At 41.0% G+C, this 21771-nt stretch overlaps 1 protein-coding gene across 8 annotated transcripts in view; it reads left to right on the forward strand.

Annotated features, from left to right (window-relative positions):
• ST7 (suppression of tumorigenicity 7) overlaps positions 1-21771 on the forward strand; it is a 311491-nt gene that overhangs the window by 32110 nt on the left and 257610 nt on the right. For 2 of the 8 annotated variants that reach the window (XM_080665999.1, XM_080666002.1), the window contains exon 1: positions 11273-11673. The exons of 4 other annotated variants lie outside the window; for them this stretch is intronic. Coding sequence is in view for 2 of the 4 variants with exons in the window: in XM_080665998.1 (XP_080522124.1) it covers positions 11652-11673 (22 nt within the window). In the remaining 2 variants the exon portion in view is untranslated. Of the gene's footprint in view, positions 1-11256; positions 11674-21771 lie in introns of those variants that run through there. 2 more of the 8 variants (XM_080665998.1, XM_080666001.1) reach the window with 2 other exon arrangements.

Here is a 21771-nt window from a genome sequence, read left to right on the forward strand (position 1 = left end):
TAGCAAAATGCAGGGCTGGTTTTATTGGAAAGAATGAAACCTGGTTTTTTGAAGTGGTTTTCTTGTTTTGCTTTCATTTATTGATCACCTACTCTATAGAGGGTGTGTTGGTGTGGTGGTTAAGCACAAGGACTCTGAGCTAGGCTTACTTGTGTTGAATTCTGGATTTGGTATGTATACTAGTAGTGTAGGACTTAATTATCCTCCATTCCTCAGTTTTCTCATCTATAAAATGAGGAAAATACCCCATAGAGTTGTTGTGAGGGTTAAGTAAGTTTACACATGAGTTACAGGGGTCCTCAAACTTTTTAAACAGGGGGCCAGTTCACTGTCCCTCAGACCGTTGGAAGGCTGGACTGTAGTTTAAAAAAAAAACTATGAACAAATTCCTATGCGCACTGTGGGCCTGGGACGAGTCGGCTGCTAAGCAGGACAGGCAGCAGCACCCGGCGGGCCGGATAAATGTCCTCTGCGGGCCGCGTGTGGCCCGCGGGCCGTAGTTTGAAGACGCCTGAGTTAGAACAATGTCTGGTACACATTAGATGCTATTTACATATTAGCTGTTATCATGTCTCAGACATTGATCTAGGACCTTTGTCATTTAATTTATGAGCAAACTTTGGCTTAAAGAGAGATGTAAAAAATTGCTTAGGATCATCCATCTAATAAGTGGGTAAGGTGCAACTTGAACCTTCTCTGTCTGACTCAAAGCCTGGCTCTTAACCACTCTGTCGGATTTCTGAAGTGTGCAGATCACTTAACTGTAGGTTGTAGGTTTTGTAGATATCTATGTATTTATTTATTCATCCATTTTATACTTTCTAATTTAATTTTTCATTATGTTCTTATTTTGTTAATAAAATGCATTTTCTTTAAATATCTGATTTGAGAATTAGAAAATATAAAGGATAAAAATAAAAAAAATTGTTAAAATAATGCTACTCAAATAATTAGATAAGAACTTTAAAAATCCATGCTAACAGTACTAAACTGTGAAAGGCGTAAAATGTCATTTCATGTGACATCTGATAATGGTTATCAGTGTTTGCACATACTTATAAGTTGTGTGGACATTAAGACAGATATCATTAGGCATTTTAAGCATACCATTTTAAAACAATCATGGCATTAATGTTTTAACCATTTACACATCTTAATTACCAGGAAGAGTCTACTATATCACATTTTTATAGCTTGTGGAAAGCTTTCCAATCTGTACCCTAGATTAAGATAAAGAGAATTAAGGTTTGGGAAGTGAAATGGTCTGCTGAGCAACAGTGACACAAGAGGTTGATGAGAATTAACAGCCTTTGACTGTTAGCCGAATGGTGGTGAAATGATCTGCTTATGGTAATGAAGCATTGACTGGATGGCTCAAAGAAATGATGCTGTCTCATTTAGTTTGTAAAATTATTGGGGGGATCTGTTAAATGATGATATTGAGCCCAGAATTTTTAGATTATTGTACTACACATACTTTTGATATTGTATTGAAAATTAGAAATCACATTTTATAGTATTTTCAACTTTGTAATTATCTCATGGAGAAACTACTCAGTGAAAAGGAAGTAACAGAGAGGAGGAGGAGAATGTTGTGCTTGGAATAGCTTGCATTCAGGCCAAGGGAAAAGAGTGGTGAGACTTGCTGGCTGTCAAGGATGTGGGAACATGCCTGGCTGGTGAAGCTCAGTGGTTGAGTGTTGACCTAGAACCAGGAAGTCAAAGTTCAATTCCCAGTCAGGGCACATGCCCCAGTTGTGGGCTTGATCCTGTGGTAGGAAGCGTGCAGGAAGGAGGCAGCCGATCAATGATTCTCTCTCATCAATCTCATCATCTATATCTCTTTCCCTCTCTGAAATCAATAAAATTATATATATTAAAAAAAAAAAAAAAGGATGAGGGAAGACAGCCAAGTATGTGCTGTTCTGCTCCTTGTGGCTGCTGGCCAGGCAGACACCATTCAACTGACTAGGAGGGGGAATCAGGCTATATCCTTGCATGACCCCACAGTGTCACATTTCGTTAATTATTGCAGTATTTCAAACTTTTTTATTATTTTATTTGTTGTGGTGATCTATGATCAGTGATTTTTGATGTTAATATTGTGGGGGCTAAAAAAATGTAATACTTTACCTCCTATCTTCTAAATTCTTCTAGCTGGGTTAATAACAAATTAACAGATGGATTAATAGGAGAAAATAAAAATTTTAATACATGTGCATGAGTAATTCACAAAAGCATGACAATTCTAAAGATAGTGAAGTAACATTGGGTATATATGACATTTTGAACAGAGGGGAAAAGCGGGGACCAGGGTTCTAGATTTAGAAGTGAGAATGGGTGATATACGGGTAGTTGAGGAAGAGTGGAACACACATGGCAGACAAATTCTTGCTAGGCAACTCAGAAACAATGGAACACAGTGGGTATCTAGCTAACAGGTCCTTACCTGAAACCCTCCTGTTTACTATATGTACTTAATTTATATTATGTTAAGGTGAACATCCTAAGATTTCTTTCCTGGAGTAGGCCTTTCCATCTGAATTTCTTAGGAAGGGAGAGGGTCAAAGGTTCTTTCTGAGGCTTCTGTTTCTTAATAAATAGCTTAAAATCAATATCCCAAAACACAGCTTCAGGGTGGCAAAACTTTGGTCCAGTTCATTTTTGTAATTGTTTCTGGGCACCACAAACTGTGGCCATATAAGGTGGCTAAGTTAATAAATGTGTGTGTTCTGACTGCTCCCTCAACTTGCCGTTTCTTGTCTCTTTCCCTCTCCTCGAGCTTCCCTATTTCCTGAAATAAGGCTAAGTAGTAACCCCACATGGCCTCTAAATGTTCAAGTGAAAGGAAGAATCACATCTCTCACTTCAAATAATAAAAACTAGAAATGATTAAGCTTACTGAGGAAGGTATGTCAAAGGCCAAGAGTTGCCGAAATTTAGGCTTCTTGCACCAGTTAGCCAAGTTGTAAATGCAAAGGAAGAGTTTTTGAAGGAAATGAAAGTTGTTACTCAACTGAACACACGAATACTAAGAAAGTGAAACAGTATATTGCTGACACAGAGATCGTTACAGCCACAACATTCCCTTAAACCAAAGCCTAATCCAGAGCAAGGCTAACTCTCCTCAATTCTCTGAAGGCTGAGAGAGGTGAATAAGCTGTAGAAGAACAGTTTGAAACTAGTAGAGAGCTTGGTTTATGAGGCTTAAGGAAAGAAACCATCTCCATAACATAAAAGTACAAGGTGAAGCAGCAAGTGCTAATGTAGAAGTTTATAGGAAGTTATCTGGAAGATCTAGCTAATTAATAAAGGTAGCTAATTAAGATTACTAATAAAGATGGTTACACTAAATGATTCACTTTCAGTGTAGATGAAACAGCCTTCTATTGGAAGAAGATGCCGTTTAGGACCCTCGTAGGTGGCTTCAAAGCTTCAAAGGACAGGCTGACTCTTTTGTTAGGTTATTTACTTTAAATTGAAGTCAGTGCTCATTTATCATCCCCAACATCGTAGGGTCCCTTAAGAATTATGCTAAATCTGTCTGTGCTCTATAAATGGAGCAGCAAAGTCTGATGACAGTACATCTACAGGGGTGGGCAAACTTTTTGACTCGAGGGCCACAATGGGTTCTTAAACTGGACCGGAGGGCCGGAACAAAAGCATGGATGGAGTGTTTGTGTGAACTAATATAAATTCAAAGTAAAGGAGCGGAGGGGAGAGCAAGAGAACTGGATAGAACAGCCGGATCCGGCCCACGGGCCGTAGTTTGCCCAAGGCTGGTTTAGAACATGGTTTACTGAATATTTTAAGCCCACTGTTAAGACCTGTTGCGTGGAGAAGAAGATTCTTTTCAAAATATTGCTGCCTCTTGACAATGCACTTGGTCACCCAAGAGCTTTATGGAGATATACTGTGAGATTTCATGCCTGCTAACACAGCATCCATCTGCAGCACATGGATCAAGGATTAATTCAGAGTTTTAATTGTTATTATTTAAGAAATACGTAAGGTTGTAGCTGCCAAAGATAGTGATTCCTCTGATGGATCTGACCAAAGTACATTGAAAACCTTCTGAAAAGAATTCATCGTTTTAGATGCCATTAAGAACATTTGTGATACATGAGAAGAGGTCAAAGTATTAAGGTTAACAGGAGTTTGGAAGAAGTTGATTCCAACCCTTATGGATGATTTTGAGGGGCTCAAGGCTTCAGTGGAGGAAGTAACTACAGATGTGGTGGAAATAGCAGGAGAACTGGAATTAGAAGTGGAGCCTGAAGATGTGACTGAATTGCTGTAATCTTACAATCAAATTTGAATGTATGATAACTTGCTTCTTACGGATGAACAAAGAAAGTGGTTTCTTGAGATGGAATGTACTCCTGGTGAAGAGACTGTGATGATTGGTGAAGTGACAACAAAGGATTTTAGAATATGACATGAAGTTAGTTGGTAAAGCAGCAGCAGGGCTTGAGAGCACTGGCTTCAGTGTTTAAAGAAGTTCTGCTGTGAGTAAATGCTATCAAACAGCATCAAATGCACTAGGAATATTGTTTGTGAAAGGAAGAGTCAGTCCATGAGGCAAACTACACTGTTGTCTTATTTTAAGAATTGCCACAGCCATCCCACCCTTCAACAACCAACACCCTCACCAGCCAGCAGCCATCACTGCAGTGAGACCCTCCACCAGCAAAAGATTTCAACTTGCTAAAGGCTCAGCTGATGGTTAGCATTTTAAGCAATAAAATGTTTTTAAATTAAGGCATATACATTGTTTTTTAGACATAATGCTGTTGCACATTTAATAGACTATAGTATAAGCATAACTTGTATATGCACTGGGAAACCAGATAAATCATGTGACCATCTTTATTGTGACAGTTGCTTTCTATAATGACAAAATTATACTCTTTCTAAAAGTTTGGACATCAACTCCTTTCAGGTTATGTGAGTTTGTAAATACTGAGTGCCAGGTTGAAGTGTAGATATCTTGTGCACTAAGAGAAAGAAGAGGATTATTTTTTCCCTAATTTTAAACTAATATTATAGGAATTAAATGGGAAGAAATAGCGGTTCTTTTCTAAGACTTTCCTATGGACGACTTTAAAAGAACAGGCAAAGGAGAGCAGAGCCATAGCTGTTGCTTAATGTCATATGGCAAGAGGCTTTCCCAGAGCACTTTGCCTGTCTGCGGAGCTGTTTCATTTCATGTCTGATAGTTGTACTTTGGAAAACACCTGGTTTCCTGATTACTGCTTCATTATGGAGTATACAAGTAAAATTAAAATATTTTTCAGCCTGTAGAATTTTTTAAAGTATATCTTAGATTTCTATTTAAAAATTTATTCCTGAGTATGTATGGATTTGTTGTATGTAAATTGTGATAATTTAGGATAAGCACTTAAGGAAATTTCTCAGACATAACCTTGCTGTTCCTTCTATTTCAATTTGGGTCATACTCAGACTTAAATTGCAACCCATAATTAATCCACATCTCTCCCCTCTGGGCCAGAAGGTTTAGAGTACAAACATCTGAGTTCAGATTATGCCACATAGAGAATAAAATACACGCAATTCTGCAGAGAGCTTGTGGTATCTATAAAATGTTTTTGGCACTGTGGTGGTTATTTTGTGCATGTGAGTGGCTTGATCTTATAAGTAGAATTAATGTAATGAAGTGAATTGGAGAATTTCAGTTTTCATCCTAAATTTTCTGAGTGTTAATATGTCCATATTTTCCTGATGGATAACTAGCCTCTTTTGAAAACCGCATAGCCTGTTCTCAATTTCTAGTTTCACTGACTAGTAAATTGGTACAGGTTTAGGAATAAAGTTAAGATTAGACTAACACAGGTGGTGGTTGCTGGATGAGTAAATGGGGATTCTCTTAGATTGGATGGGAAGAAGGTGGAATTGGAAGGTGAGGTATTGATACTGAGGTAAGGACATGAGTCTGCACAAAAATGTGGATGACTAATGCAAAATTTTATTACCCTGAATAGGAACTTTTGGGTAATGGTTTAATGGTTTTCTGATACTCCTTTTCAACTAAAGAAGCAAAGCTTTTGGAAGACTTTTTACCAGGGCAAGAGACCCAAGTATAATGTCAAAATCCCAGTGGATGGACCTTTGGTAAGGCAGCTAATTATGGTGTGCAAATCAAATTTTTGTGAAATCAATTATTTTTTGGGAGGGTGGAGGGGAGGGGAGAGCATAATTAGACATAATTGATAATCCCAGGATCACTTTGGTTTTGGAATGTATTGTGAGTTTTTGGAGTGTCATAGGTGACACCAGATCAGTCTTATTCGTCCTTCATTACATTTTCCTTAGGCAACATTAACACTTGTCTTTATTCTTTGAGCTCCTGTCAGCTAACCAGAGGAAGGAATTGGAGCAAACTAATTTTTTGGAATCTATTTTGTCAAGTATGGGTCTTAAGTGGTAAGGATCCCCAACCTCTAAAGTGGAAACCTCAGGCCTCCAGAGATTATAGAAACTGTAATAGGAGTCAGAGGTTGTAGTTTGTATCCAGTTCTGTTGGCAGGTGAGATATCTAATGTTTTTAACCTAGCTATAGTTATCTAAAAGGTAAGTAGATTTCTTGAAAGATATTGCAGCCTTTTACTTCTATTAGAAGTCTGTGCCAAGCCCAGCTGGCATGGCTCAGTGGTTGAGCATTGACTTATGAACCAGGAGGTCACAGTTTGATTCCCAGTCAGGGCATATGCCGGGGTTGTGGGCTCAATCCCCAGTGTGGGGCCTGTAGGAGGGAGCCGATCACTGATTCTCTCTCATCATTGATGTTTCTATCTCTCTCTCCCTCTTCCTTCCTCTCTGAAATCAGTAAAAAAAAAAAAAAAAAAAAAAAAAAAAAAAAAAAAAAATTAAAAAATACACACACACACACACACACACACACACACACACACACACACACAGGCAGTCCTCGGATTACATCAGAGATCCATTCCTGCAGTGCCACGTAACTCGATTTTTGCCGTAAGTTGGGACCCACCTACATAAGCACCTATGTCACTCACATGGAGCACATATACAGCAGTAATGCAGTGAAACAGTAAAAAAAATTTAAAAGAAAGGTAACAATTCCTGACCTTTACTTGTGGTAAATAAATAATAAAAAACATAAAGCACATATGTACATACGTCGAAATGACGGAACTTTTTTTTTTTAATACTGTAAATGAGAGATGGCAACGTAACCACAAAATGATGTGAGTCGAGTCTGACGTAACCTGAGGATGGCCTGTATATATAAAAAAAGTCTGTGCCAAGAAATAAATATAGGCACTCAGAAAAATGCATTTATATATATGCAGATATACACCCCCACATGTGAATTGAGCAAAGGAGCTATAGCAATGAGTCAGCAAAGCAATTCTATATAATAAAAGCCTAATATGCTAAGTGCCTGGTCGTCTGGTCAGCCATTCAACCAGTCAAAGTGTAATATGCTAATGATATGCTAAGGCCGCTCAACCGCTCGCTGTGATGTGCACTGACCACCAGGGGACAGACAGTTTACCAGTCGACCAGTCACTATGACATGCAATGACCACCAGAAGGAAGATGCTCCAGTCAGTAGGTGAGCTTGTTGCTGGGGTCTGGCCCATCGGGACTGAACAAGATGGGCCGGACACGCCCTGGAGCCCTCCTGCAGTTTCTCCCCGGCTGGCCAACCTTCCACATCCCTCCCCTGCCCGATCATGCACTGGTGGGGTCTCTTAGCTTGGCCTGTGCCCTCTCGCAATCCGGGACTACTTAGGGGATGTCGGAGAGCCGATTTCGGCCCAATTCCACGGACCAGGCCGAGGAACCCCACTGGTGAACGACTTCGTGCACCAGGCCTCTAGTCCTATATAATAAAAGGCTAATATACAAATAGACCGAACAGCAGAATGACCAGTCACTATGATGCGCACTGACCACCAGGGGGCAGACGCTCAATGCAGGAGCTGCCCCCTGGTCAGTGCACTCCCACAGGGGGAGTGCCACTCAGCCAGAAGCTGGGCTCACAGCTGGCGAGTGCTGCAGCGGTGGCGGGAGCCTCTCCCGCCTCCGTGGCAGCACTAAGGACCCCTCAGGAGGTGTCTGACTGCTGGCTTAGGCCCGCTCCCCACGGGGAACGGGATAAGCTGGCAGGTGGACATCCCCTGAAGGGTCCCGGACTGCGAGAGGGCGCAGGCCGGGTTGAGGGACACCCCCCCGCCCAGAGCACGAATGTCATGCACCAGGCTTCTAGTTATTGTATATAGACTGTGACTTCTGGTGGAAAATCTCTTACCCAGGGACAGTTTTCTCATTCTACTTTTCTTCCTGCCTTTCTGATGGCCACATCCATGTGTGACTTATTCATGTGCAACATCTGATATGCAATTAAAATAGATCTTATTCTATCTAATAAAGAGGGACTATGCTAATAGATCCTCACACCATCACAAAGATGGTGGCACCCACAGCCAATAAGGAGGGAATATGCTAATTGAATGCCATGCCCTCAAAGATGGTGGTGCCAACAGCTAATGAGGGAATATGCTAATTGACTGCCACGCCCTCAAAGATGGCGGCGCCCACAGCCACAAGATGGTGGTGCCCAGTTCCCTCAGCCCTGCTGGGGCAGCAGGCGCGTGGCAAGGCTGGGCCTGCCCCCAGGTGGGCCCGGCCGCTCCACGTGCCTGCCTCCGGAGTCCCCCAGTCCCCTCAGCTCCCCAGCTGCCCAGGGCCGGCCCAAGGCACAGGCAAGCCTTGGATGGCAGCTGCCCAGAGCCAGCCTGAGGCACAGGCAAGCCTCAGATGGCGGCTGCCCAATGCCCAGGGCCACCCGAGGCTCAGGTAACCAGGGCCAGCTGAGGCTTGCGCTGCTGGCAGTGGCAGCAGCAGAGGTGTGATGGGGGTGTCGCCTTCTCCTGATCGCCGGGTCGCCTCCTGCCCCTGAAGACTCCCAGACTGTGAGAGGGGGCAGGCTGTGCTGAGAGACCCGCCCCTCCAGTGCATGAATTTTCATGCACTGGGCCTCTAGTATAAAATAATATTCTAGTTTCAATCTTTTGGAAGTATATCTGCCATTTCCCACTTCCTACAGGTGTATTTTAACACCATTATTGATATTCTTCCTTGGCTGTTGACCTGACTAATTATTTTGGGAGAGATGCATTTTTCTTAGTTCTTGCAATTTTTGGCATAGTCTTTTCTGTCATTTTTAGTTTTCTCTGGCGCGCTTTCTCTTTTAAGGATTTTTTCTCCACATTTTGAATTGATTTCTATTTTTAATTTTAGTTGAATTCTTAAAATATAATTTTGGTAATTATGTATTCATTTCTCAAGAGGCATTATAAGCATACGCTTTGGAACCACACTGCCTAGGTTTGTATTTTACCTTATCATTTACTGTCTGAGGGTCCTTGCAAAATTATTTCACCATGTGTCAAGTGTGGGTAATAATGATATCTACCTCTAGGGCTATTGTGAAGACTAAATAATTTAATACATATTAAGTTATCAGAATAATATTTGACACATAGTAAATGTTCAGTAAATATGAGTTATTGTTATTCTTTTCTACAACTAAATAAGTTTTTTTATGTTATATATATCATCATTGCACTTACTTATTTTCAATTAGATAAAGGTCAAATTACCTTGAATAAATTATGCTATTTCCACACAATGGAATATTATACAACCATTAAAAAGATGAGACATATCTACATATCCTCACCAGAAAAGCTATTAATGATATTTTAGATGGTAATTTTTAGTTCCACATTTATATCAGAATTTAATGTGTAAAAGCTGTATTATATAAAGATGTCTTTGTGTAAACATAAGAAAATATTGGAAAAAATATAATTTTGGATGAATGGATGAAGAACAAATGAACTCTTGAAGTTCCTACTTTATATGATTTTAAAAGTGTGGAATTATGGGAATACATAAACACACACTTTGTACATTTCAATATTTTTAAAACAATAAAATAAAATTTATTTCTGTATTTGTGTTGGATAGACATGCTAATGAAAGTCTGTACACTTAAAGCTTTAAAAAAACAGATTTCTAAGAGTAAAGGTAGGAAGACTTTTATTTGTCAAGTGAGACAAGAGACAAAATATTAATACCTTCAATTGTTTCTTTGCATGGATAGGTTAAAAAGAAATATGTTTGTTCGTCATAAGTGTCCACTTGCATACAGGTGTACACAGGTGCGTGCACAATAGCCTTAAAATGACTTAGTTACTCTGGAAACTGATAGTAATTCTCATTAGGTGAAATGAAGAAAAATAAGGCAAAAGGAATAGGATAGGAGAAATACATGTACATAAGTATCTTCCCAAGCAGTGTTTTTCACATTTGAATAATAGTTGCAGAATAACTAATAGGGATGTAATGACTAACATGAGTACTCACTGTGTATCAAGCAGTGTTCTGAGCAGTTATACTATTATTTTACTATTACATTTGTGTGTATTCATAAGTCCAGAATGTTTGTGCAACAGTTATATTTTTTCACATTTTTTTGTGATTGAGTATACAACCCTTGATCTATCAGTCTGCCATCTTCCTAGAGAAAAAAAACTAATGAGTTATGTAGTTATTTTTAAAGGTAGATTATTTTTTTCATTTCTGGTTCTTTTTTTAAATTATTATTACAAATCCAGTTTCCTGAATAGATACAGGGATGTTCAGATTATCTTCTTTTTTAAAAATATTTTTATTGATTTCAGAGAGGAAGAGAGAGGAAGAGAGAGATAGAAACATCAATGAGAGAGAGTCATTGCTCAGCTGCTTCCTGCACGCCCCCTACTGGGGATCGAGCCCGCAACCCGGGCATGTGCCCTTGACCGGAATTGAACCCGGACCCTTCAGTCCACAGGCCGATGCTCTATCCACTAAGCCAAACTGGCTAGGGCATCATTTCTGATACTTATTTCCCTTGAAAAGTTCTACTTGCTGCAGAAAACCAAGAACCCCAAACTGCATGATATTTTTGTGGTTAGTTGCTATAGAGCCAGCATTTAAATTTCTCTGGTTCTCTTTCAGTGTCTGGCATCACAGGGTGAAGATCTTGTCAGGAGGGGAATAGATATGTGGCTCTTGGTCTTGTGCATTTTGTGACAAAGGAATTCCCCTTTGAATTGCCTGTTCCCCTGAAGGCACTGGAGCCTCTGGCTCAGCAGCGCAGTTGGTCTGTGCAGTGTCTCTGACGTCATCAGTGTATGCATAAGCCCTGCTATTGTCTTACTGCTACGGCAGAGCTGGGGATTGCAGTATCCTCTGTGGCTGCTCTCCCAGTCCTGCCTCTGCTGCTACCTAGTCCTGCCTCACCGCATCCCCGAAGAGCCACATTGGCCTGCCTTTCCCTGTTGGATTTCCAAAAGCAGCTCTTCGGTTTTGGTTTTTGGTGCTGTAGGAAACCTTGCTTTTCAGTCACACGGGAGAACACTGAAGCTTGTAAGAGGAGAATCTGGCAGCTGGACACAGCTTGGACTGCATTGTCTGTCTTCATGACCCCTGCTGTGTAGTCTCATCTCTTCACTCTCACACATACACTCTCCTCGATTTTTCTTCCTTCCTTCCCCCCACCCCCTTTCTTCTAATTTTTTTTTTTAAAGCAGCCTCTGGAGCCAGCCATGTTTGGCACTGAATCTTCATGTAAGTAAATGGATCCCACTTACTTGCTGTTTAGAAATCTGCTTGCTGTCATGATTTCATTGGCTTGGAGTGTATATCACTTTGCCTTAGGTCATTAACAGTCTTTGTATTTTTGCTCTAATTACAAAGGAATTGGTCTCAGGGAAGGAACTGCCCCTTAACTGGGTTATTCATTCTGAAGGCCGGGGATGTCAATGTGGCCTTCAGGAGGGAGGGAGGACCACAGGATCCAGGCAGCCTTCTTAGAATGTGTTAATTGATAGGATTTAGTCTGTCACTGATCTATTGTTGTGGGTTCTGTAATGGTCCTTAAACCTTAATAGAGATAGTGGGAGGATCAATGATGAAAGTGCTTATTAGGAAAGATAGAAGGGCTTACATTTTTTTTTAAATGTAAAAGGATAAAAATGTATCATTATAATTTTTTCCTCCATATTTTTAAAAAGGATTTATTGGCTTATTATTAAAAATATTTTAAAATAGTTTATTGATTTTTAGAGAGAGAGGAAGGGAGAGGGAGAGAGAGAAACATCAACGATGAGAGAGAATCATTGATCGGCTGCCTTCTCCATGCCTCCTGCTGGGGGTTGAGCCTGCAACCCTGGCATGTGACCTCCTGGTTCATAGGTCGATGCTCAACCTCTAAGCCACACCAGCTGGGCGAAATGTGCTTTATTTTTGAAGAAGAATTTTTAAATTTGCACAATGGCTTCAAATCTGTTTTAAAACATTTGCAGTGAAATTGCTTTGGTGCAGAAGCAGGCCTTGCACAATGGGCTGGGCTGGACAGCACTTGTAGACAGCTAAAATTGGTTATTTATAAAATAATGACCAGTCTAAATAATTTAGGATTATTTAATGTTGGTTGTAGAATAATAGAACTTGTCAGTGCAGTTGTACAGGCTCTGCAGAATATTTGGTTATATCAGTAAGCAAAGGTGACAGTTAAGAATTCTAAAGAGACTCAACCTGTTGGCTTAGAACATCAAATATTGGCAAAACACTTATCTTTGAGAGGAGTAGGGGGCTAGGGCAGAAATTTAAGAAACGCATTTCTTATGAATTTGTAATTTGACCTTTCTGATCTCAGGTGAGCAGTGTGACTATTTGTGCACTGCTTATGATTTTATAGAATACTAGTATTTCAAGAGAGCTAATAATCCTCAGGTCTTGACTGGCTTTTTTAAAGGGTTGATTATTTTTGCTGTTTCACATGGTAGCTTCCCATTTCTGAAATTACCACATTGCCTAATTAAGGTCAAGATACATTAACATGGAGATGCAGTGTCTCATTCAGCATGTGCCAATATTATTTTATAATCATTTAAAAGTAGTTTTTGAATTCACTTAATGGTATAGTTAGAATTATTGTTGTAGGGGCTAAAAAAAAATATAATACTTTTTCTCCCACCTTCTAAGTTCTTTTAGCTGGGCTAATGAATTAACAGAGACAGATTAATAGGAGAAAATAAAATTTTAATACATGCTCATGCGGAATTCATATAAGCATGAAAATTCCAGACAGTGAGTTAAAATTGGGTATATATGACATTTTGGATAAAGGAAAAAAAATTGGGGCACGGGAACTTAGATTTCAAAAGTGAGAATGGGTGATTTACAGGTAATTGAGGAAGACCAGAACACAAATGGCAGGTAATTTTTTGCTAGGCAACCCAGAAACCATGAGACAGGTAATCTAGTAAATAGGCCCCTGTTTGATGTACTCCCATCCACTATGCTCAATTCAAATGAGGCTGCTAAGGAGAATATCCTAAGATTTCCTTCCTGGAGTAGGTCTTTCCCTCTGAATCTCTTAGGCAGGAAAGGGGGGGAGGGTCAAATGTTCTTTTGTTCCTTAATAACCAGCTTAAAAATCAGTATGCCCAAAGGCTAAACTGTTGGTCCCCTTCATTGTCATCCCAGGAATAGAAACAGACTATTCAAAAGCAAAGATCTTCCAGTTTCATTTCAGTCATGGAATTTTGTTTATGTTGGAATCTGGGTATGGACGAAATATCTATCTACTAAAGGAAAATTTGTCTTATTTTTTTGTGAAGCTGAAAATGGAAGATGAAACTCTGTGAGGGTCTTTGGGTTCTTAGACTAGGTACTCTATTCTGGCCAGGTTTACCAAGCAGACATAGCCTTTCTTGATTATCAAACCTGATCTTTTGATAATATCATAATGTGCTATGTGGAAAACTTCTGGTTGCTTTTGGTCTCCATAGCTACCAGATTACTAAAAAGGCAGAATATTGTTCAGAAGACAGAATACTGTCAAGAGCAAGTTTTTGGCTCTTTTTTTTTTTAAGTTCTAAAAGTTCAGAAAGGATCTTCCAAACCATCTGAGATATTTTTGCTAAATTTTTAGAATAAATACTTGTTAACTATATACCCTGCTGTGCTAGATCTTGGAAAGGTCAGTTTTTTCCCTAATAGTCTGATTAATGATTCTTACCCTTGATTTTGGTTGCAGTACTTTACTTATATTAGATGCATTAACTTTTTAAATTGAGGTATGGTTTACTAAAATAAAATGCATAAGTCAAAGTGTGCAGCTCTGAATTTTCACCTATGTTCACACTCATGGACCCACCACTGCCCAGATAAAGCTACAGAACATTTCTGTCACTCCAGAAAGTTCACTTGTGGCAACTCTTCCCAGTCAACATTACTTACCAGCAGCAGGTATTCACTATTCTGACATCTGTTGCCATAGACTCATGTGTAACTGGCTCTTTTACATTTTCTTTCTGCTATTTGCCTATAATAGAAGGAAATGTCAGTCTTCATTTTCAAATACTGGATAGATTAAGTTGACTTTATGTTTCAGACCTTGGAGGTCAGGAATTTGCAGTAGCTTGGGTATCACATTATAACATGTTCTATCTCACTGAAATAGTAGTGCTTGATTTAAATACTAAAAAGTCCCTCCACCCAACCACCCCTGCCACACAAGGAACTTCAAAAATGACCAAAAAATTTCCCTGGAAGAATAGACTCTTGTTCTTCAAAATGAAAGACTTATATAGTTATGGCAATAGAATTAATAAATGCTCTCTCTGCCCGGCTGGAGTGGCTCGGTTGGGTGTCATCCTGTGCACCAAAAGGTGGCCGGTTCAATTCCCAGTCAGTGCATATATCAGGGTTGTGGGTTTGATTCCTGGGCATGTACAGAAGGCAACCAATAAATAGTTCCCTCTCATATCGATGTTTCTCTCTTAGATGATGATTAAAGTTAATAATAAAAATAAATGTTCTGTCAGACATCATTTAAAATTTTTATTTATTGATTGATTTTTTTGAGAAAGAGAGTAAAGGGAGAGGGAAAGAGTGAAACATTGATGGGAAAGCATAACATCCACCAGCTGTCTCCTGCATGCCCCCTAATGGGGACTGAGTTTGAAACCCAGGCATGTGCCCTGACTGGGAATCGAACCAGCAGTCTTTTGGTGCACAGGATGATGCCCAACCAACTGAGCCACAATGGCCAGGGCTGTCTGACATAGTTTTAGTGGATATCTTTTGATACCACTTTAATGATATAGTGCTAGTCTCATTTTTTCCTGACTTAATGGATCTGAATCTCCCATAGTTGTGTAGTTTGTCCACAATCTATTTTGGCCCACTTTGAAATGGAAGTGTTCTGTATTATGTGTAGATTAATCATTACAAAGCAGGAAGTGTGGCTTTTGTAATTCTCTTACCATCTTGATGTATTTCACAGAGTTTTTCCTTTACTGAAATTTCCCATGTCTAAAAATGGGAGTAGTATGTTTGCTCTTTATCTGATTTGAGGAAATGAAATTTTAGTTTCTGTGGTGAGAATAATTTACGTTTAAGAAGAAAGTACAATCAGTAAAGTTTTGTTGAAGAAAGAGTCATTAACATGCATATTTCAGATACTTAATTTGATTTAATGATATTTTATAATCAAATTAAATTCCACAAAAAAATAAAATTTTAATTTCTTCTTAAAATTTTATAAACAGAGAAAAATTTAATCTTTCATGGAGTAATTAAGATAAACTGGTTTTGTATTGCTGCCATTCTTCCTAATAAAGCCAGTTATTCTCCAAAGAGTAAATACTTCAAGTATAATGATCAGTTATTCAATTAGCATGTATCCAGCTCAGTTCTCCTCTTTCCTCCCCTTCCATGTTTAATTTTTTAGGCCTCTAGGGTGCCATTTAAGATGCATTGTGGTGGGAATTGTGTCCTGGTCTGACACAGTAATGTGTCTTCTAAAGCACCTGCTTTATTAGTTCAGTGAAGAGAGCAACACCTTATCTTTTGAGAAACAGGGTGCCCCTGAGGAAAATAGTGTCATTTAATCCCTCCCCCACCAAGTATTTGTTAGAGTAGAAATAAATTTAGAAAAATATCTAATACATCTGTGAAAGGGAAAAAAAATCACCAAAGTACTAGCAAAGTGGTAATTATAGTGAGCTTAGTGGTGATGGGGACACATGTGTTAGGTTGTCAGTTCTGTTTAGCTCTGGTGTGGCTGGCCCACAAGTCTCTGCCATTCTCTGGATGCCCGCATCACATTGGGTAGGGAGCCAGATGCTGGAAAGGATTTGGGGTACATGCAGTGTCCCCATGTGATTTGTCTTTGATGGGCGCCAAAAGGTCTGCTGTTGCCTTTTATTTCATTACTAGAGGCCTGGTGCACGAAATTTGTGCACGGGGGTGGGGTGGTGGTCCCTCTGCCCGGCCCTGCAGAATGGGGCCGAAAACGGCAGTTGGACATCCCTCTCGCAATCCGGGATCACTGGCTCCTAACCACTCACTTGCCTGCCTGCCTGATCACCCCTAACTGCCTCTGCTTGCCGGCCTGATCGCCCCTTAACTGGTCCCCTGCCAGCCTGGTTGTCCCTAACTGCCCCCCTGCCAGCCTGGTCACCCCCTAACTGCCCTCCTGCTGGCCTGATCGCCCCCTAACTGCTCCCCTGCTGGCCTGCCTGCTCGCCCCTAACTACTCTACTTGTCTGCCTGATTGCCCCTAACTACTCTACTTGCCTGCCTGATCACCCCCTAACTGGTCCTCTGCCGGCCTGGTCGCCTCCTAATGTCCAGAAGGAAGTCAGATGTCTGGAAGATGTCTGGTCGACCCGGTGTAATTAGCATATTACCCTTTTATTAGTATAGATTGATGAATGCATTAAGTTGAAAACTGACAGCTTTTCAGTTTTAATACTGAGTGTGGTACCATCTTTCCAGGAACAACGTAATTATCTCAAATTTTGACCCATTGTATGGGAGATAGTCAAATGAATATATTCCAGTAATTTTAGATCACCAAGAAACTGAATAATTAAACAGGCATCTTTTTCATAGAGAAGCAAATGATTCACGCTCCCTTTCAGGGCCATTCTTGACAACCCATAATAAGGTTAAACTTGGTTCTATTGTGTTGGTCGTGAATCATTTGAGGTGTTCATTGTAACTATAGTCATTCAAAAATGGCTATTCACAACTGGACAACTTCTCAATATAAGTTCTACTTTTTATTAAATAATTGCATCAGTGACTGCTGTTTTTGCTTAGTATGTTTGACATATTAGTATTATATTTTGTGAGCTTAGTGGTGATGGGGACACATGTGTTAGGTTGTGTTAGTTTCATGTGAAACTAGGTAATTTAGGAATAGCAATGTTTTTCTACAACTTTAATCTGGCTGTTAGTATTTAACTGTATTAGAAATTAAATGCGTTCATGTTACTTAAAGCAAAAATACAAATACGAGCACTAGAGGCCTGGTGCACGAAAATTCGTGCACTCGGGGGTCCCTCAGCCCAGCTTGCATTCTCTTGCAGTCTGGGAGCCCTCAGGGGATGTTCAACTGACGGCTTCCCGCGGGGATCAGGCCTAAGTCGTCAGTTGGACATCCTTAGCACTGCTGTGGAGGTGGGAGAGACTCCCGCCACCGCTGCTGCGCTCTCCAGCCATGAGCCCGGCTTCTGGCTGAGTGGAGCTCCCCCTGTAGGAGCGCACTGAAACCAGGGGGCAGCTCTTGCGTTAATCTTCCCCCTGGTGGTCAGTGCGTGTCATAGCAACCGGTCGTTCCGCTGTTCAGTCGATTTGCATATTAGCCTTTTATTATATAGGATACACACAAAAGTCACAAAAATTTACCTCTAAATCTGCATTCAGAGCACTGAATGTAAAAAAAAGTTACATGACTTTAGATGAGTAGAATACTACAGATTACTAAAGTCACAAACATGGAAAAATAATTATAGGTCATAGAGATTTATGTTGGGATATGGTTATTCAGAAGCCTGAGAAGCTAAAGTGCATATAACATTTACGATTTGTATCACTTATTCTTTCCTTCTGTCAGTATAAGTTCTTATGTGAAATTTCCTTTTGGTTTTCTTGCCTATTAGTAGTTGACATCATAATTTTTAGTAATCAGGAGAATATTTTCAACGAAATAAGATAGGAAATTAATTTTCTGCTGGATATTTGTATACTTATTCTATTAGTCTAGAAATCCTATATAATAAAAGAGTAATATGCATATTGACCGTACCTCCGCTACACCACCAGCCAATCAGGAGGGAATATGCAAATAAACCCAACCAAGATGGCTGCAGCCACAGAGAGCAGGAGGGAGGCTTGGGTTTCCCTGGCAATGGAGGAAGCCGGCCCAGGTCTCCACTCAATGCTACAAAGTTTCAATTATAGAAGATAAATAAATCCCAACAGAAATGGTGGCAGCCACGGAGCTGGAGAGAGCAGGAAGCTAGGGTTGCCCGTGGCGATGGAGGAAGCCAAGCTTCTGCAGCCCTGGCCTGCTTTGGCCTTCGCTTAAGGCTACAAAGTTTCAATTATAGAAGATACATAAATCCCAACAAAAATGGCTGCTGCCACAGAGCGAGCAGAAGGCTTGGCTCCACTCCAGGCTACAAAGTTTCAATTGTAGAAGATAAATAAATCCCAGATTCCAGGGCCTTTGCTTGGGTCGCTGCGGGGTGTGGCTGGCCTGCATACCACCACAGACCCCTCGCCCAGGCCGCCCCACACCCCAAGGGAACCCCCACCCTGATCCGGGACACCCTTCAGGGCAAACCAGCTGGCCCCCACCCATGCACCAGGCCTCTATCCTATCTAATAAAAGAGTAATATGCAGATTGACCATCACTCCAACACACAAGATGGCTGCCCTCATGTGGTCAAATATCCTGCCCCCAAGATGGCCACCACAAGATGGCCAGCAGGGGAGGGCAGTTGGGAGGAACCAGGCATGCAAGGAAGGGCAGTTGTGGGCGATCAGGCCAGCAGGGGAGGGCAGTTGGGAGGGACCAGGCCTGCAAGGGAGGGCAGTTGGGGGTGATCAAGCCTGCTGGGGAGGGCAGTTAGGGGTGACCCAACCGGCAGAGGAGGGAAGTGGGGGGTGACTGGGTCTGCAGGGAAGGGCAGTTGGGGGGGACCCACGCCTTTAGGGGAGAGCAGTTGGGGGTACCAGGCCTGCAGGGGAGGGCAGTTAGGGGTGACCAGGCCTGTAGGGGAAGGCAGTTAGGGGCAAACAGGCTGGCAGGGGAGCAGTTAGGCATCAATCAGGCTGGCAGGGGAGTGGTTAGGGGGTGATCAAGCTGGCAGACAGAAGCGGTTAGGGGCAATCAGGAAGGCAAGCAGGTGAACAGTTGGGAGCTAGCAGTCCAGTGGGATCGGGTCTAAACGGGCAGTCGAACATACCTCGAGGGGTCCCAGATTGGAGAGGGTGCAGGCTGGGCTGAGGGACACCCCCGCCCCCCGTGCACGAATTTCGTGCACCGGGCCTCTAATAGAATAATAATACCCAGTGGGTAATATTAAATTTTCAAATTACTTATTTCACTTGCGTATTAGTTTTCCTAATTGTTAATCAGTAGTTTGTTCAGCAGAAATTACACATGAGTTTTCAGTAATCTGTTGTTTTCATTGTCACAATGGAGCAGATTCATATCCTGTATAAACTATGGGGAGTCTATGGGGAAAAATTACCATATATGGAAACTTTCCTCATACAATCCCCATGGAGTTACATTGGATGTGAATAGGATTCATTGTTATCTATTCTGAGTCAGAAAAGTCATTGATAATGTGTATTTTTAACATTAGTAATCCTCACTGCATTAAATTATGTTCAAATATTATTAAACTTTTAATACTAGATCATATGGAATACAAGAGTATGAAATGTATGGTTATTTTTAAATTGTTTTTCAAAGAGCATTGATATCCTTTTTTCAATAAGTATAAGGCATTTATTAACAAACTTATTAATATATTTTTAACTAGAAAACACGTATGCTTTGAATTATTTACAAGTCCTGTAATGTAGTCACATTTGCTGTGCTAGAACAATAAATTATAATATTTTCTTCATAGAGATTTTACTTTTATTAATAGTGGATTCAGATAATTATGAACTGAAAGACAAAGATACAGTTTAATACATGTAGAAATGACAGCAACCACATGCTAGATGCTGTGACTAATTGCAGAACTAGGGAGCTCAGTTGCCTGAATTCAAATTATGGCTCTACCACATTCTACCAGGGTTTGGCCCTCTACCATTTAAGATCTTCTGGCCCAAATTGTTGCTTATCCAGTGAACTCTTGGTGTTAGGGAAATCTAACACCTTTTTGGGCCAACACATTTGCACCAGGAGGGAGCTTTTCAAGGGTCATCTGTGGAGAGTAGACCCCAGCAGTGGGAAAGACTGGCTGAGAAAGGGAAACGTCAATTGGATCTTTGAAGGGATACAGTAGGAGATCTGAAGGAAAGCGACTGCATCAACTGGATGAAGTGAGTCAGGGTTGGCAAGTTCCCAGTGTATTTCTTACTACTAGTTGCCTCTGTGGCAGGCATCACTAATTGGTCAGAGTACTCTTGTAGGATTGGCCTTAAGCCACCGAATGTAGAAATGTTTTCTACCTAAAACACTTTATCTGTGCAAATGTTTTCCATATTAGTGTGAATAATAGTCACATAAATAAATATTTAAATAAACTTGCAAACACTTACTGAATTAAGAAAAATATTAGGAATCTTAAGTGTTTCAATGACAGCTGTTTATATGTGAAATAAACACTATTCTGTGTTACATTGTGGTTCTCAGTAAATGTCAATGGGTTAATAATTCAAGACAACACTGATTTCTTTTGAATGAAATTGAAGACATATCCCTAGAGTGTAACAGAGTACCTAATCCTATCTAATAAAAGATTAATATGAAAATTGACCATCACTCCAACACACAAGTTGGCTGCCCCCATGTGGTCAAAGATGGCTGCCCCCATGTGGACACAAGATGGCTGCCACAAGATGGCCAGCAGGGGAGGGCAGTTGGGAGGGATCAGGCCAGCAGGGGAGGGCAGTTAGGGGTGACCAGGCTGGCAGAGGAGGGAAGTTGGGGGCAACCGGGCCTGCAGAGAAGGGCAGTTGGGGGGTACCAGGCCTGCAGGGGAGGGCAGTTAGGGTCAATCAGGCTGGCAGAGGAGCAGTTAGGCATCAATAAAGCTGGCAGGGGAGGGCAGTTAAGGGCAAACAGGCTGGCAGGGGAGCAGTTAGGCATCAATCAGGCTGGCAGGGGAGTGGTTAGGGGGTGATCAGGCTGGCAGGCAGAAGTGGTTAGGGGCAATCAGGAAGGCAGGCAGGTGAGCAGTTGGGAGCCAGCAGTCCTGGATTGTGAGAGGGATGTCCGACTGCTCGTTTAGGACCGATCCTACCGGGATTGGGCCTAAATGGACAGTCAGACATCCCTCGAGGGGTCCCAGATTGGAGAGGGTGCAGGCTGGGCTGAGCTACACGCCCCCCCCTCCCCCCCCCCCCGTGCACGAATTTCATGCACCGGGTCTCTAGTATATACTAAACACTCATTTTTCTCAAATTTGAAACTGCTGTGGCTTAAGGTAGTATGATGCATGGGCTTTACAGCAAATTAATATTGAGTTCAATTAAATTTTCCAGGCACTTATCAGTGAATAACTCTTACCTGTCACCCTTTGGAGCAGGAACAGGTGACACAAACACAATTGCATGTGGATTTTTATTACTAAGTCCAAATGTGTTAGAGTTAAACTGCTATAAACTGATATTTTGCT

This window comes from Plecotus auritus (genome assembly GCF_963455305.1).
Source record: "Plecotus auritus genome assembly, chromosome: 4".
NCBI lineage: Eukaryota > Metazoa > Chordata > Mammalia > Chiroptera > Vespertilionidae > Plecotus > Plecotus auritus.